Source organism: Embiotoca jacksoni, unplaced genomic scaffold (genome assembly GCF_022577435.1).
Source record: "Embiotoca jacksoni isolate LCO1_2020_lvr unplaced genomic scaffold, fEmbJac1.0.p SCAF_114, whole genome shotgun sequence".
NCBI lineage: Eukaryota > Metazoa > Chordata > Actinopteri > Embiotocidae > Embiotoca > Embiotoca jacksoni.
Window position 1 is genome coordinate 333,969 of NW_027185246.1, and position 14,792 is coordinate 348,760.

At 51.2% G+C, this 14,792-nt stretch overlaps 2 protein-coding genes across 2 annotated transcripts in view; one reads left to right on the forward strand and one right to left on the reverse strand.

Moving 5' to 3' along the window:
• Positions 1–181: 181 nt before the first annotated feature.
• Positions 182–14,615, reverse strand: LOC138194796 (gamma-aminobutyric acid type B receptor subunit 2-like). The gene is made up of 19 exons (XM_069143774.1): positions 14,364–14,615; positions 13,589–13,726; positions 13,336–13,506; positions 13,139–13,240; positions 12,949–13,014; positions 12,503–12,691; positions 12,186–12,428; positions 8,095–8,155; positions 7,899–7,979; positions 7,656–7,806; positions 7,453–7,570; positions 6,407–6,499; positions 6,177–6,299; positions 5,758–5,868; positions 5,335–5,544; positions 5,107–5,247; positions 4,940–5,027; positions 549–765; positions 182–406 (listed from the first exon to the last, which is right to left on the reverse strand). The coding sequence occupies exons 1-19, from the start codon at positions 14,613–14,615 to the stop codon at positions 238–240; spliced, it is 2,724 nt and encodes a 907-aa protein (XP_068999875.1). The 3' UTR covers positions 182–237.
• The window catches only part of LOC138194816 (collagen alpha-6(VI) chain-like), a 52,375-nt gene continuing 37,830 nt past the window's right edge, over positions 248–14,792 (forward strand). The window contains exons 1-2 of the mRNA XM_069143805.1: positions 248–357; positions 497–671. The gene's annotated coding sequence lies outside the window, so the exon portion shown is untranslated. The remainder of the gene's footprint in view (positions 358–496; positions 672–14,792) is intronic.

Sequence of the window (14,792 nt, forward strand, 5' to 3'; positions counted from 1 at the left end):
TGGTCCCTACTGCTCCCTTAGAGTTAGAGTCTGTGGGTGGAGAGCAGATCTGTTTACGCTGCAGCAGCTTTCAACAAGATTCATGAAAATATTTCAAAATAAAATAATCCTGTTGCTTCTTCCACATTTTTATTTTTTGTACAAATCAAGTTTCTAACTCGTAGTTATAATAAATCCTCCGTCTCTGATTGGTTCTTCTCTCAGGCTGTCCCTGGTCAGAGCTGTCGTCTGATTGGCTCAGCAGGAATGTGGCATCGCCGTCTGGTCACACAGGAAGTCGTCGTAGCGACGGACGAAGGCTTCCTGGCTGCCGAACAAGCTGGAGCTGCTGGAGGGGACGCCGCCGATGACGGGCAGGTAGGCGTGGTGGAGGATGGGCAGCTGGACGGACAGACGGCGCTGCACGCTGGCAGGAAGGACAGGGACAAACATCACAATGATGGCTACCGCACATTCACTGACTTACAGACAACCAGCTGCTGCTCTGTTCCTCCAGATGTTCAGGATGGTACCACAGGACCGACTACTGAAGTTGGTTTCAGACTCACTGTTCAGGGGAGTTGATGTCGTCCGGACTGGAAGTTTCCCTCCAACACTTCCTGTTGTCAGCGCACACCTGAGCTTCAAACGTCCACGACACAGATCTGATACTAGCTGCTGGGGAAGACCAGGTTTGTACGGCTGCTTTAGTTAGATTGGGTTGGTTGGTTGGGTGGTTGGTTGGGTGGTTGGGTGGTTGGTTGGATGGTTGGTTGGGTGGTTGGTGGGTGGGTGGTTGGTTGGGTGGTTGGGTGGTGGGTGGTTGGTTGGGTGGTTGGGTGGTTGGATGGTTGGTTGGGTGGTTGGTGGGTGGTTGGTTGGGTGGTTGGTTGGTTGGTTGGTTGGTTGGTTGGGTGAGTGGTTGGGTGGTTGGTTGGTTGGATGGTTGGTTGGTTGGTTGGTTGGTTGGGTGAGTGGTTGGGTGGTTGGTTGGGTGGTTGGTTGGTTGGTTGGTTGGTTGGGTGGGTGGTTGGGTGGTTGGTTGGTAGTTGGTGGGTGGTTGGGTGGTTGGTTGGATGGTTGGTTGGGTGGTTGGTGGGTGGGTGGTTGGTTGGTTGGTTGGTTGGTTGGGTGGTTGGTTGGGTGGTTGGGTGGGTGGTTGGGTGGTTGGTTGGTAGTTGGTGGGTGGTTGGGTGGTTGGTTGGATGGTTGGTTGGGTGGTTGGTGGGTGGTTGGTTGGTTGGTTGGTTGGGTGGGTGGTTGGGTGGTTGGTTGGGTGGTTGGTTGGGTGGTTGGTGGGTGGGTGGTTGGTTGGGTGGTTGGGTGGTTGGGTGGTGGGTGGTTGGGTGGTTGGATGGTTGGTTGGGTGGTTGGTGGGTGGTTGGTTGGTTGGTTGGTTGGGTGGGTGGTTGGGTGGTTGGTTGGGTGGTTGGGTGGTTGGTTGGATGGTTGGTTGGGTGGTTGGTGGGTGGGTGGTTGGTTGGGTGGTTGGGTGGTTGGGTGGTGGGTGGTTGGGTGGTTGGATGGTTGGTTGGGTGGTTGGTGGGTGGTTGGTGGGTGGTTGGTTGGGTGGTTGGTTGGTTGGTTGGTTGGTTGGTTGGGTGAGTGGTTGGGTGGTTGGTTGGTTGGTTGTTGGGTGGTTGGTGGGTGGTTGGTTGGTTGGTTGGTTGGTTGGGTGGGTGGTTGGGTGGTTGGTTGGTTGGTAGTTGGTTGGTTGGTGGTTGGTTGGGTGGTTGGTTGGTTGGTTGGTGGGTGGTTGGGTGGTTGGTTGGATGGTTGGTTGGGTGGTTGGTGGGTGGGTGGTTGGTTGGTTGGTTGGGTGGTTGGGTGGTGGGTGGTTGGTTGGTTGGTTGGGTGGTTGGGTGGTTGGATGGTTGGTTGGGTGGTTGGTGGGTGGTTGGTGGGTGGTTGGTTGGGTGGTTGGTTGGTTGGTTGGTTGGTTGGGTGAGTGGTTGGGTGGTTGGTTGGTTGGTTGGTGGGTGGTTGGTGGGTGGTTGGTTGGTTGGTTGGTTGGTTGGGTGGGTGGTTGGGTGGTTGGTTGGTAGTTGGTTGGTTGGTGGTTGGTTGGGTGGTTGGTAGTTGGTGGGTGGTTGGGTGGTTGGGTGAGTGGTTGGGTGGTTGGTTGTTGGGTGGTTGGTGGGTGGTTGGTTGGTTGGTTGGGTGGTTGGTGGGTGGTTGGTTGGGTGGTTGGGTGGTTGGTTGGATGGTTGGTTGGGTGGTTGGTGGGTGGGTGGTTGGTTGGGTGGTTGGGTGGTGGGTGGTTGGTTGGTTGGTTGGGTGGTTGGGTGGTTGGATGGTTGGTTGGGTGGTTGGTGGGTGGTTGGTTGGGTGGTTGGTTGGTTGGTTGGTTGGTTGGTTGGTTGGGTGAGTGGTTGGGTGGTTGGTTGGTTGGTTGGTTGGTTGGTTGGTTGGTTGGTTGGTTGGTTGGTTGGGTGAGTGGTTGGGTGGTTGGTTGGGTGGTTGGTGGGTGGTTGGTTGGTTGGTTGGTTGGTTGGGTGGGTGGTTGGGTGGTTGGTTGGTAGTTGGTGGGTGGTTGGGTGGTTGGTTGGATGGTTGGTTGGGTGGTTGGTGGGTGGGTGGTTGGTTGGTTGGTTGGTTGGTTGGGTGGTTGGTTGGGTGGTTGGGTGGGTGGTTGGGTGGTTGGTTGGTAGTTGGTGGGTGGTTGGGTGGTTGGTTGGATGGTTGGTTGGGTGGTTGGTGGGTGGTTGGTTGGTTGGTTGGTTGGGTGGGTGGTTGGGTGGTTGGTTGGGTGGTTGGTGGGTGGGTGGTTGGTTGGGTGGTTGGGTGGTTGGGTGGTGGGTGGTTGGGTGGTTGGATGGTTGGTTGGGTGGTTGGTGGGTGGTTGGTTGGTTGGTTGGTTGGGTGGGTGGTTGGGTGGTTGGTTGGGTGGTTGGGTGGTTGGGTGGTTGGTTGGATGGTTGGTTGGGTGGTTGGTGGGTGGGTGGTTGGTTGGGTGGTTGGGTGGTTGGGTGGTGGGTGGTTGGGTGGTTGGATGGTTGGTTGGGTGGTTGGTGGGTGGTTGGTGGGTGGTTGGTTGGGTGGTTGGTTGGTTGGTTGGTTGGTTGGGTGAGTGGTTGGGTGGTTGGTTGGTTGGTTGTTGGGTGGTTGGTGGGTGGTTGGTTGGTTGGTTGGTTGGTTGGGTGGGTGGTTGGGTGGTTGGTTGGTAGTTGGTTGGTTGGTGGTTGGTTGGGTGGTTGGTTGGTTGGTTGGTGGGTGGTTGGGTGGTTGGTTGGATGGTTGGTTGGGTGGTTGGTGGGTGGGTGGTTGGTTGGTTGGTTGGGTGGTTGGGTGGTGGGTGGTTGGTTGGTTGGTTGGGTGGTTGGGTGGTTGGATGGTTGGTTGGGTGGTTGGTGGGTGGTTGGTGGGTGGTTGGTTGGGTGGTTGGTTGGTTGGTTGGTTGGTTGGGTGAGTGGTTGGGTGGTTGGTTGGTTGGTTGTTGGGTGGTTGGTGGGTGGTTGGTTGGTTGGTTGGTTGGTTGGGTGGGTGGTTGGGTGGTTGGTTGGTAGTTGGTTGGTTGGTGGTTGGTTGGGTGGTTGGTAGTTGGTGGGTGGTTGGGTGGTTGGGTGAGTGGTTGGGTGGTTGGTTGTTGGGTGGTTGGTGGGTGGTTGGTTGGTTGGTTGGGTGGTTGGTGGGTGGTTGGTTGGGTGGGTGGTTGGATGGTTGGTTGGGTGGTTGGTTGGTTGGTTGGTTGGTTGGGTGGGTGAGTGGTTGGGTGGTTGGTTGGTTGGTTGGTTGGTTGGTTGGTTGTTGGGTGGTTGGTGGGTGGTTGGTTGGTTGGTTGGTTGGTTGGATGAGTGGTTGGGTGGTTGGTTGGTTGGGTGGTTGGTTGGTTGGTTGGTTGGGTGAGTGGTTGGGTGGTTGGTTGGTTGGTTGGTTGTTGGGTGGTTGGTGGGTGGGTGGTTGGTTGGTTGGTTGGGTGGTTGGTGGGTGGTTGGTTGGGTGGGTGGTTGGATGGTTGGTTGGTTGGTTGGTTGGATGAGTGGTTGGGTGGTTGGTTGGTTGGGTGGTTGGTTGGTTGGTTGGGTGGGTGGTTGGTTGGTTGGTTGGTTGTTGGGTGGTTGGTGGGTGGTTGGTTGGTTGGGTGGTTGGTTGGTTGGTTGGTTGGGTGAGTGGTTGGTTGGTTGGTTGTTGGTTGGTTGTTGGGTGGTTGGTGGGTGGTTGGTTGGGTGGTTGGTGGGTGGTTGGTTGGGTGGGTGGGTGGCTGGATGGTTGGTTGGTTGGTTGGTGGGTGGGTGGGTGGGTGGTTGGTTGGGTGGTTGGTTGGTTGGTTGGTGGTTGGTTGGGTGGGTGGTTGGTTGGTTGGTTGGTTGGGTGGTTGGTTGGGTGGGTGGTTGGTTGGTTGGGTGGGTGGTTGGTTAGTTGGTTGTTGATTGGTTGGGTGGGTGGGTGGTTGGTTGGTTGGGTGAGTGGGTGGGTGGGTGGGTGGGTGGTTGGTTGGTTGGTTGGTTGGTTGGTTGGTTGGGTGGGTGGTTGGTTGGTGGGTGGTTGGTTGGGTGGTTGGTTGGTAGTTGGTTGGTTGGTGGTTGGTTGGGTGGTTGGTTGGTAGTTGGTTGGTTGGTGGTTGGTTGGGTGGTTGGTTGGTTGGTTGGTGGGTGGTTGGGTGGGTGGTTGGTTGGTTGGTTGGTTGGGTGAGTGGTTGGGTGGGTGGGTGGTTGGTTGGTTGGGTGAGTGGGTGGGTGGGTGGTTGGTTGGTTGGTTGGTTGGTTGGGTGGGTGGTTGGTTGGTGGGTGGTTGGTTGGGTGGTTGGTTGGTAGTTGGTTGGTTGGTGGTTGGTTGGGTGGTTGGTTGGTTGGTTGGTGGGTGGTTGGGTGGGTGGTTGGTTGGTTGGTTGGGTGAGTGGTTGGGTGGTTGGTTGGTTGGGTGGTGGGTTGGTTGGGTGGGTGGGTGGGTGGTTGGTTAGTTGGATTGGTCAGTTGCGTTGGGGTCAACATGTTGAGCATCACGCGATGTTTGTGGTTACCGTGTTTCTCTCCCGTCACGCTCTGAAGCATGTCTGACTCCGGCGTGTCACAGAGCTGCATGGTGATGGTTTCTATTTCCACATCCAGCTGAAAGACACAACACAACCATAGAAGTTTATCATTATTACATCATAAACCATGTGACCTGCACTGATTAACACCTCACCTCCGCAGTTACACTCTTCAGCTGTTGGTTTAACCTGCTCAGCTCCTCCTGCTGCTGCTCCTCCTGCTCCTCCTGCTCCTCCTGCTCCTCCTGCTCCTCTGCAGCTTCATCCTTGCCGTTGTTCCAACACGCCGACAGACTCTGTGAAGAAGCAGACGGTAACTAAAGGCGTTGGATCGTCTCCAGGCTGTAGCCGGAGACGGGTCATCACACCGGCGTGATGCTGACCTTGGGTCCAAACAGGATGGCGAGGACCAGGAGGTTGCAGCAGAGGACGAGGACGCTGCTCACGCAGAACTGGAGCGCAGGACGGTGGGACGTCAGCAGAGACGCTGCCGCCGCCGCCACGCTGAACACCGTCGCTGCCGCCACGCTGAACGCCGGGAGTTTACCGCCGACCGCCGACCGGACGCTCCACGCCAGGAAACACACGAGACCCTGGAGACACAACGCTGCTGCTCAACCTGCTCACCGCAGGGGGGGGGGGGGTATTGTGTGTGTGTGTGTGTGTGTGTGTGTGTGTGTGTATGCGTGTGTGTGTATTGTGTGTGTATTGTGTGTATGTGTGTGTATTGTGTGTGTGTGTGTGTGTGTGTGTGTGTGTGTGTGTGTGTGTGTATGTGTGTATTGTGTGTGTGTGTGTCCTCTGACCATCAGAGGAGTCTTGTATCCGAGGATGGAGGTAACCCACAGCTCCATGTTGGTGCTGCTGCAGTGTTCAGAGAACGGCTGGACGATCACGTCCTCGTCTGCATCGTCCCTCTGAGACATTCAAAGACCGTTGGACATGTGAGCATTCTGCACACACGTGTTGTTGTTTGTTGTCTGACCTTCACTTTCTGTTTCATGCTGCGTTCAGGAACAGCAGTTTGACAACTGTTTCTAGTTTCCATAGAAACAGTGTGAGACTCCGCCCCTGACTATGCGGTAACCATAGAAACCTACAGCATCCCTCCACTGCAATGAACTCAAACTTCCGCCTGCTGTAATGTGCGTGCGTCCCCACACGAAAACCACATTTCCCATCAGCCCCCTATGCTCTCAACCGCCCACGTTGTATTTTAAATTACCTCCGTGCGGTGCTGAAGCACCACCCGTCTGAGGGGGTCCAGGATCTGCCAGGAGGTCAGAACGAGCACATCCAGCAGGAGGAACCAGAGCAGGAGCCACCCGGCTCGCAGAGGGCGTGTCCGCTGTCGGGGGGGCGGAGACACACGGAGGACGTCAGTCGCAGCACAACTTAGAAAACACTTCGGTTCACTTCAGGAACTCTCTGGAAGTGAAGTCGGAGCGGACTGACCTGGATGCTGCAGAGAGAATACACCCTCAGGGTTCTGGTGAGCAGCCCGGCGAAGACCGCCGTGTGTCCCACCGAGAGCGTCCACAGACAGGCCTGCAGGACACAGTCGCTCAGTCACAACCAGCGCTTCGTGTCAGGACGCAGCTTCACAATGTGGAAAAGGAAAAGACCGAACGATGAAACAGTCGACGCGGACGGATTCACATCCAGAATCAGTTTTGTCAGATTTACGGTCCAGCAGGCGAAGAGGCTCTTTTTTAACATTTCTATTAAATTCATGACTGAAATACATTCTGTGTCTTTACCTTTATGTTCGTCAACAGAACGTCACTCGTTACGAACACGTCTGGACGGACAAACAGACTCCACAGATCGCCGGAGCGGTTTGGAGCAGGAAGTGACCATATTTGGACGAGCTGGGGGAGGAGCCAGCGGTGGATCTGACCGATCTGATCGGAAACCTGACGATACTACGTCCCGCCCACCGATAGCTGTAACCTGACTGCACCACAGGCCTGTCAATCAAACCGACACGCCCCCAAAAACAGGTCTTCTTGAATCTTCTTTTCTAATGAATGAGGGATTATTTTCAGATGGACCTCCAGAAAACTAATAAGAAGGAGTGACTTTAGCTAACAACACCGAGATAACTGATGGACACATTTTATTCACTTTGGATTTGATGAGAGAAGTTGAATGGGAGTCTATGGAGCCGGAGGCTTTTTGGAGCCGACCTCTAGTGGCACTCGCTGGTATTGCAGCTGAAGACACTTCTGGATCAGAACCATTTTACAGACCTGAAGCTACGAACTCTTTTATAAAAAGTCTGTGGGTCCAACCACTAATATTGTCTTCACTGTTTCATGGTGGGCGGAGCCTCAGACCCTCTACAAATACGGAGCAGAGCACACGAGGGAAAGGTGAAGTTAGCGTAATACTACTGTAACAGAAGATTAATTTACTGGACAGATGAAGGGAGGCTGACGGAGCTCCTTTTCTTGCACCTGCCCAGGTGAAGCGTACCTGTGTGAAACTGTCGGACTCACCGAGCAGAGGATCTCCAACGTGTCGCCGGGCAGCGAGGCTCCGTCCAGACCGGAGACCAGGACGGAGGACGAGGTCAGCAGGAGGCCCAGCAGGAGCAGCAGGTCCTGGGGTTCCCTGCTGGAGGCACACAGGCGGGTCAGACCTGGACCGGTACCTGAGGACCGGTACCTGTGCAGGTGGGATCAGGGAGCGGAGGCCATACCAGCGTTTGCGGTGGATGATGACGAGGCTGAGGACCACCAGAGTGATGAAGATGGTGACGGCGGCGGCTGAAGACACAATGCCGTACAGACGGAGGCTGACCTGACGGCGCTGCACATGGACCGGACTCTGGTCTCTGGGCGGTCCTGGACCTGCAGGAACACACATTCACCTGAACCTCATCCATCAACCTGAGACCGGATCAGCTGACACCCAGAAACAAGCTCCTCCTCCAGGTTCTGACCTTTGAACTTTAACAGCTGGTTCATCAATCGGAGCTGTAGGGTGGTGGTGCTGAACTCTCCCACCAACACACCACTGCTGCCTGGACACACACACACACACACACACACACACACACACACACACACACACACACACTGCTGTACATGTGCTGGACTCTGAGGATGTTCAGTTTTACAGATTGAGGTTTTCTTCACCTTGAAACTGGATCAGATCGATGGACGACATCCTCTCGCCGTTTCTGAAGGAGACTGGACCCTGAAACACACACACACACACACACACACACACACACACACACACACACACACACACAGATGTAGATGTGTAGATGTTGTGTAGAAGTATAGATGTGTAGATGTTGTGTAGATGTGTAGATGTTGTGTAGATGTGTAGAAGTGTAGATGTTGTGTAGATGTGTAGATGTTGTGTAGATGTTGTGCAGATGTGATGTTGTGTAGATGTGTAGAAGTGTAGATGTTGTGTAGAAGTGTAGATGTTGTGTAGATGTGTAGATGTTGTGTAGATGTTGTGTAGATGTGCAGATGTTGTGTAGATGTTGTGTAGATGTGATGTGTAGATGTGTAGAAGTGTAGATGTTGTGTAGATGTGTTGATGTGTAGATGTGTAGAAGTGTAGATGTTGTGTAGATGTGTAGATGTTGTGTAGATGTGTAGAAGTGTAGATGTTGTGTAGATATGTAGATGTGTAGATGTTGTGTAGATGTGTAGATGTGTAGATGTGTAGAAGTGTAGATGTTGTGTAGATGTGTAGATGTGTAGATGTGTAGAAGTGTAGATGTTGTGTAGATGTGTAGAAGTGTAGATGTTGTGTAGAAGTGTAGATGTTGTGTAGATGTGTAGATGTGTAGAAGTGTAGATGTTGTGTAGAAGTGTAGATGTTGTGTAGATGTTGTGTAGATGTGTAGATGTTGTGTAGAAGTGTAGATGTTGTGTAGATGTGTAGATGTTGTGTAGATGTGTAGATGTTGTGTAGATGTGATGTTGTGTAGATGTGTAGAAGTGTAGATGTTGTGTAGATGTGTAGATGTTGTGTAGATGTTGTGTAGATGTGTAGATATTGTGTAGAAGTGTAGATGTGTAGATGTTGTGTAGATGTGTAGATGTTGTGTAGATGTGTAGTTGTTGTGTAGATGTTGTGTAGATGTTGTGTAGAAGTGTAGATGTTGTGTGGATGTGTAGATGTTGTGTAGAAGTGTAGATGTTGTGTAGATGTTGTGTAGATGTGTAGAAGTGTAGATGTTGTGTAGAAGTGTAGATGTTGTGTAGATGTTGTGTAGATGTTGTGTAGATGTGTAGATGTTGTGTAGAAGTGTAGATGTTGTGTAGATGTGTAGATGTTGTGTAGAAGTATAGATGTGTAGATATGTAGATGTTGTGTAGATGTGTAGATGTTGTGTAGATATGTAGATGTTGTGTAGAAGTGTAGATGTTGTGCAGATGTGTAGAAGTGTAGATGTTGTGTAGAAGTGTAGATGTTGTGTAGATGTTGTGTAGATGTGTAGATGTTGTGTAGAAGTGTAGATGTTGTGTAGATGTGTAGATGTTGTGTAGAAGTATAGATGTGTAGATATGTAGATGTTGTGTAGATGTGTAGATGTTGTGTAGATATGTAGATGTTGTGTAGAAGTGTAGATGTTGTGTAGATGTGTAGATGTTGTGTAGAAGTGTAGATGTTGTGTAGATGTGTAGATGTTGTGTAGATGTGTAGTTGTTGTGTAGATGTGTAGATGTTGTGTAGAAGCGTAGATGTTGTGTAGAAGCGTAGATGTTGTGTAGATGTGTAGAAGTGTAGATGTTGTGTAGATGTGTAGATGTTGTGTAGATGTGTAGATGTTGTGTAGATGTGTAGAAGTGTAGATGTTGTGTAGATGTGTAGATGTTGTGTAGATGTGTAGATGTTGTGTAGATGTGTAGATGTTGTGTAGAAGTGTAGATGTTGTGTAGATGTGTAGATGTTGTGTAGAAGTGTAGATGTTGTGTAGATGTGTAGATGTTGTGTAGAAGCGTAGATGTTGTGTAGATGTGTAGATGTTGTGTAGATGTGTAGAAGTGTAGATGTTGTGTAGATGTGTAGATGTTGTGTAGATGTGTAGTTGTTGTGTAGATGTGTAGAAGTGTAGATGTGTAGATGTGTAGATGTTGTGTAGAAGCGTAGATGTTGTGTAGATGTGTAGATGTTGTGTAGAAGTGTAGATGTTGTGTAGATGTTGTGTAGAAGCGTAGATGTTGTGTAGATGTGTAGATGTTGTGTAGAAGCGTAGATGTTGTGTAGATGTGTAGATGTGTAGAAGCGTAGATGTTGTGTAGAAGCGTAGATGTTGTGTAGATGTGTAGATGTTGTGTAGATGTGTAGATGTTGTGTAGATGTGTAGATGTTGTGTAGAAGCGTAGATGTTGTGTAGATGTGTAGATGTTGTGTAGAAGCGTAGATGTTGTGTAGAAGCGTAGATGTTGTGTAGATGTGTAGTTGTTGTGTAGATGTGTAGAAGTGTAGATGTGTAGATGTTGTGTAGAAGCGTAGATGTTGTGTAGATGTGTAGATGTTGTGTAGAAGTGTAGATGTTGTGTAGATGTTGTGTAGAAGCGTAGATGTTGTGTAGATGTGTAGATGTTGTGTAGAAGCGTAGATGTTGTGTAGATGTGTAGATGTTGTGTAGAAGTGTAGATGTTGTGTAGATGTGTAGATGTTGTGTAGAAGTATAGATGTGTAGATATGTAGATGTTGTGTAGATGTGTAGATGTTGTGTAGATGTGTAGATGTTGTGTAGAAGTGTAGATGTTGTGTAGATGTGTAGATGTTGTGTAGATGTGTAGTTGTTGTGTAGATGTGTAGATGTTGTGTAGAAGCGTAGATGTTGTGTAGATGTGTAGATGTTGTGTAGAAGCGTAGATGTTGTGTAGAAGCGTAGATGTTGTGTAGATGTGTAGAAGTGTAGATGTTGTGTAGATGTGTAGAAGTGTAGATGTGTAGATGTGTAGATGTTGTGTAGAAGCGTAGATGTTGTGTAGATGTGTAGATGTTGTGTAGAAGTGTAGATGTTGTGTAGATGTTGTGTAGAAGCGTAGATGTTGTGTAGATGTGTAGATGTTGTGTAGAAGCGTAGATGTTGTGTAGATGTGTAGATGTGTAGAAGCGTAGATGTTGTGTAGAAGCGTAGATGTTGTGTAGATGTTGTGTAGATGTGTAGATGTTGTGTAGATGTGTAGATGTTGTGTAGAAGCGTAGATGTTGTGTAGATGTGTAGATGTTGTGTAGAAGCGTAGATGTTGTGTAGATGTGTAGATGTTGTGTAGAAGCGTAGATGTTGTGTAGAAGCGTAGATGTTGTGTAGATGTGTAGATGTTGTGTAGAAGCGTAGATGTTGTGTAGATGTGTAGATGTTGTGTAGAAGTGTAGATGTTGTGTAGATGTTGTGTAGAAGCGTAGATGTTGTGTAGATGTGTAGATGTTGTGTAGAAGCGTAGATGTTGTGTAGATGTGTAGATGTTGTGTAGAAGCGTAGATGTTGTGTAGAAGCGTAGATGTTGTGTAGATGTGTAGATGTTGTGTAGATGTGTAGATGTTGTGTAGAAGCGTAGATGTGTAGATGTGTAGATGTTGTGTAGAAGCGTAGATGTTGTGTAGAAGCGTAGATGTTGTGTAGATGTGTAGATGTTGTGTAGATGTGTAGATGTTGTGTAGAAGCGTAGATGTTGTGTAGATGTGTAGATGTTGTGTAGATGTGTAGATGTTGTGTAGAAGCGTAGATGTTGTGTAGATGTGTAGATGTTGTGTAGAAGCGTAGATGTTGTGTAGAAGCGTAGATGTTGTGTAGATGTGTAGATGTTGTGTAGAAGCGTAGATGTTGTGTAGAAGCGTAGATGTTGTGTAGATGTGTAGATGTTGTGTAGATGTGTAGATGTTGTGTAGAAGCGTAGATGTTGTGTAGATGTGTAGATGTTGTGTAGAAGCGTAGATGTTGTGTAGAAGCGTAGATGTTGTGTAGATGTGTAGATGTTGTGTAGATGTGTAGATGTTGTGTAGAAGCGTAGATGTTGTGTAGATGTGTAGATGTTGTGTAGAAGCGTAGATGTTGTGTAGAAGCGTAGATGTTGTGTAGAAGCGTAGATGTTGTGTAGATGTGTAGATGTTGTGTAGAAGCGTAGATGTTGTGTAGATGTGTAGATGTTGTGTAGAAGCGTAGATGTTGTGTAGAAGCGTAGATGTTGTGTAGATGTGTAGATGTTGTGTAGATGTGTAGTTGTGTATAGTGTGTGTGTCTCACGGTGACCCCGATGAACTGCGTCCCCCTGACGGCGTCCAACAGTCTCCTGTGGACGTCGTCCCCACTCAGCGAGCGGTTCCTCTGAGCGCTGAACTTCTCTCGGAGCTTCGCCGCCTCCATCGTGTGACTCAACGCTCGGCCGGCGACCCAGACGGCGTCGTAGACGAAGGAGTGGAGGGCGCTGACCTCTGACCCCTCCCGGCCCAGCGCTCTGAGGTAGGCGTCCCGGTACTGCTGAGGGGTCTGCGGGACAAGACCACCGTTACGGGACCTGGTTTTATAAACCGGCCCGGACTCGGCGTGTTGCTGGTTCTGACCCGTCCAGAGACTCCCGGCGTGCCGGCGCCGCTCAGCTGTCTACTCTGCAGCCGGATGGACCCGTCCGCCGCCGCCAGCAGGACGTCGGCCCGGCAGGCCGACGGCTGCCGGCCCAGCCTCCATCCCGATGCTCCTCCGCCGGTGACAATCCACTGGTACCGAGGTCCGAACAGGTTCAGTCTGTAGGCCTGGAACCGCCAAGGAAACAGCTGAGTCACCGTCTGCCGAGTCACCGAATCCTGATTAAATTCTAAAACTTCACATTTATGGGATGTAACTCGACACCTTTGCCTTCATTCAGTCTCCGCCCACCCCTTTTTCTCGAAAAGCTCCGCCCACAGGACAACAGGATTGGTTCCTTATGAAACTGTCTGAATGTGAGCTTCTCTTTACTGGAACAAACCCCACCGGTGTCCACATACTTTTGGCTGCCGTGTGTACTCACGCAGCAGAAAACCTCCGACAGCGAATCCTCCTCAAACTGTCCGATGATGATTCGAACGTCACGATCCTGCAAAACACGAGCGAATGTTGGTTCCTGAAGTGAATCATTCAAACGTTCGTCCTCACGTGGACTTCCGCTCCCGTACGACACCGCCGTGGTCAGAAGTAAGCGGACGGGCGTCCCTCCGTACCTTCATGGTCCTCAGGCTGCTGCAGACGTCCTCAGAGAGCGTCTCCGAGGCGACGAGCTGGACGTCGGCCTTCAGCAGCTGGCGGATCAGATCCCTCTTCATCTGCAGGCAGAACACCATCACAGGACCGATATTCAGTCTACTGTCACAAAAGGCTAAAAACCAGAAGATGTTGAGACGGCGTGTCGTCTGTCCACCTCGGAGAGACGCGGTCCGTTCTGCGTCACCAGCCCGACTCGGCTCCACTTGTGGCCCTGCAGCAGCTTCACCGCGGCCCGGTTCAGGGCCCGGTCCGACGGCACCGTGCTGAACAGGTTCCCGTACCACCTCCTGTTGGACAGGCCCGGGGACGAGGCCGCGAAGGACACCTGGGACATCGGAGGACACGGAAGCAGGTGAGACCAACCGCTCAGAACATACCGCTTCATCCCCCGCAGTCCAGAACCGTACCTGCACCAGGCTGAGGGCCGGCAGGGAGCGGCCGATCAGCGCCGTCACGCCCGGACACACCCCTCCCAACACCAGCAGGTACCTTGGCCCCGCCCACATGGCGTCAAACAGGGCTTTGAGGGCTTCAGCGGGGTCGCACTGCAAAACACGACGAACACGTCCTCAAATATCAGCAGTGAAAGATCTGCATCAATACGACCGCCAACATCTTCAGTTTCACACGTCATAAAAGCACCTCCAAGTTTCCAATAAGTAGTGACGCTGTGTAAAATCAAAATAAAACAAATAGATCGGATGTGTTCCTGAGCCCACGCACTGATTTCCACCACAGAATCATTGTTGTTAATGAAGTGCTGCCTGAAAGACCTTTTTCTCTTGTGTACGTAACACTTCTTATTTCAACCAAAAACTTTAGCCGCCGTGTTCACTGTTGGAAAACCGGACTAAGAAAGATTCAACGACCAGCTGGACACATTTTATTCACTTTGGATTTGATGAGAGAAGTTGAATGGGAGTCTATGGAGCCGGAGGCTTTTTGGAGCCGACCTCTAGTGGCACTCGCTGGTATTGCAGCTGAAGACACTTCTGGATCAGAACCATTTTACAGACCTGAAACTACGAACTCTTTTAGAAACAGTCTGTGGTCCCATTCGGAGGTCCAGGTCTGACACCCACCCGGAGGTCCAGGTCTGACACCCACCCGGAGGTCCAGGTCTGACACCCACCCGGAGGTCCAGGTCTGACACCCACCCGGAGGTCCAGGTCTGACACCCACCTGGAGGTCCAGGGTCTGCAGCTGGATCTCGTAGTCCCCCAGCGGTGCTGCTTGTTCCTTCAGGTCCTGCAGGGCCAGTCTGACAGCGGCGGCCACGCCGGCCGTCTGGTTCTGCCTCCCCGACCCGGAGCTCACCGGCATCATCCACAGCACGGGCAGAGGGTGCCGAACCAGAGCCGGCGCCGGCCCGACGGTCAGCCAGCAGACCAGCAGGACCCTGAAGACTCGGTGCAGCCGTCCACGCCGGTCCATCCTGCTCGGAGTGCAGACGGAGACTGAGACCGCTAATCCTCTAAGAGGCTGAGAGATAAACGGATCAGCAGCAACTCAAGATGCCACCTGGATCCTCAGAACCGGCTGCTCACGGGTTCTAGAGGAGAGCCCCGCCTCCAGGTCTACTACAAACCACCTGACGTCTGTCAATCAAAT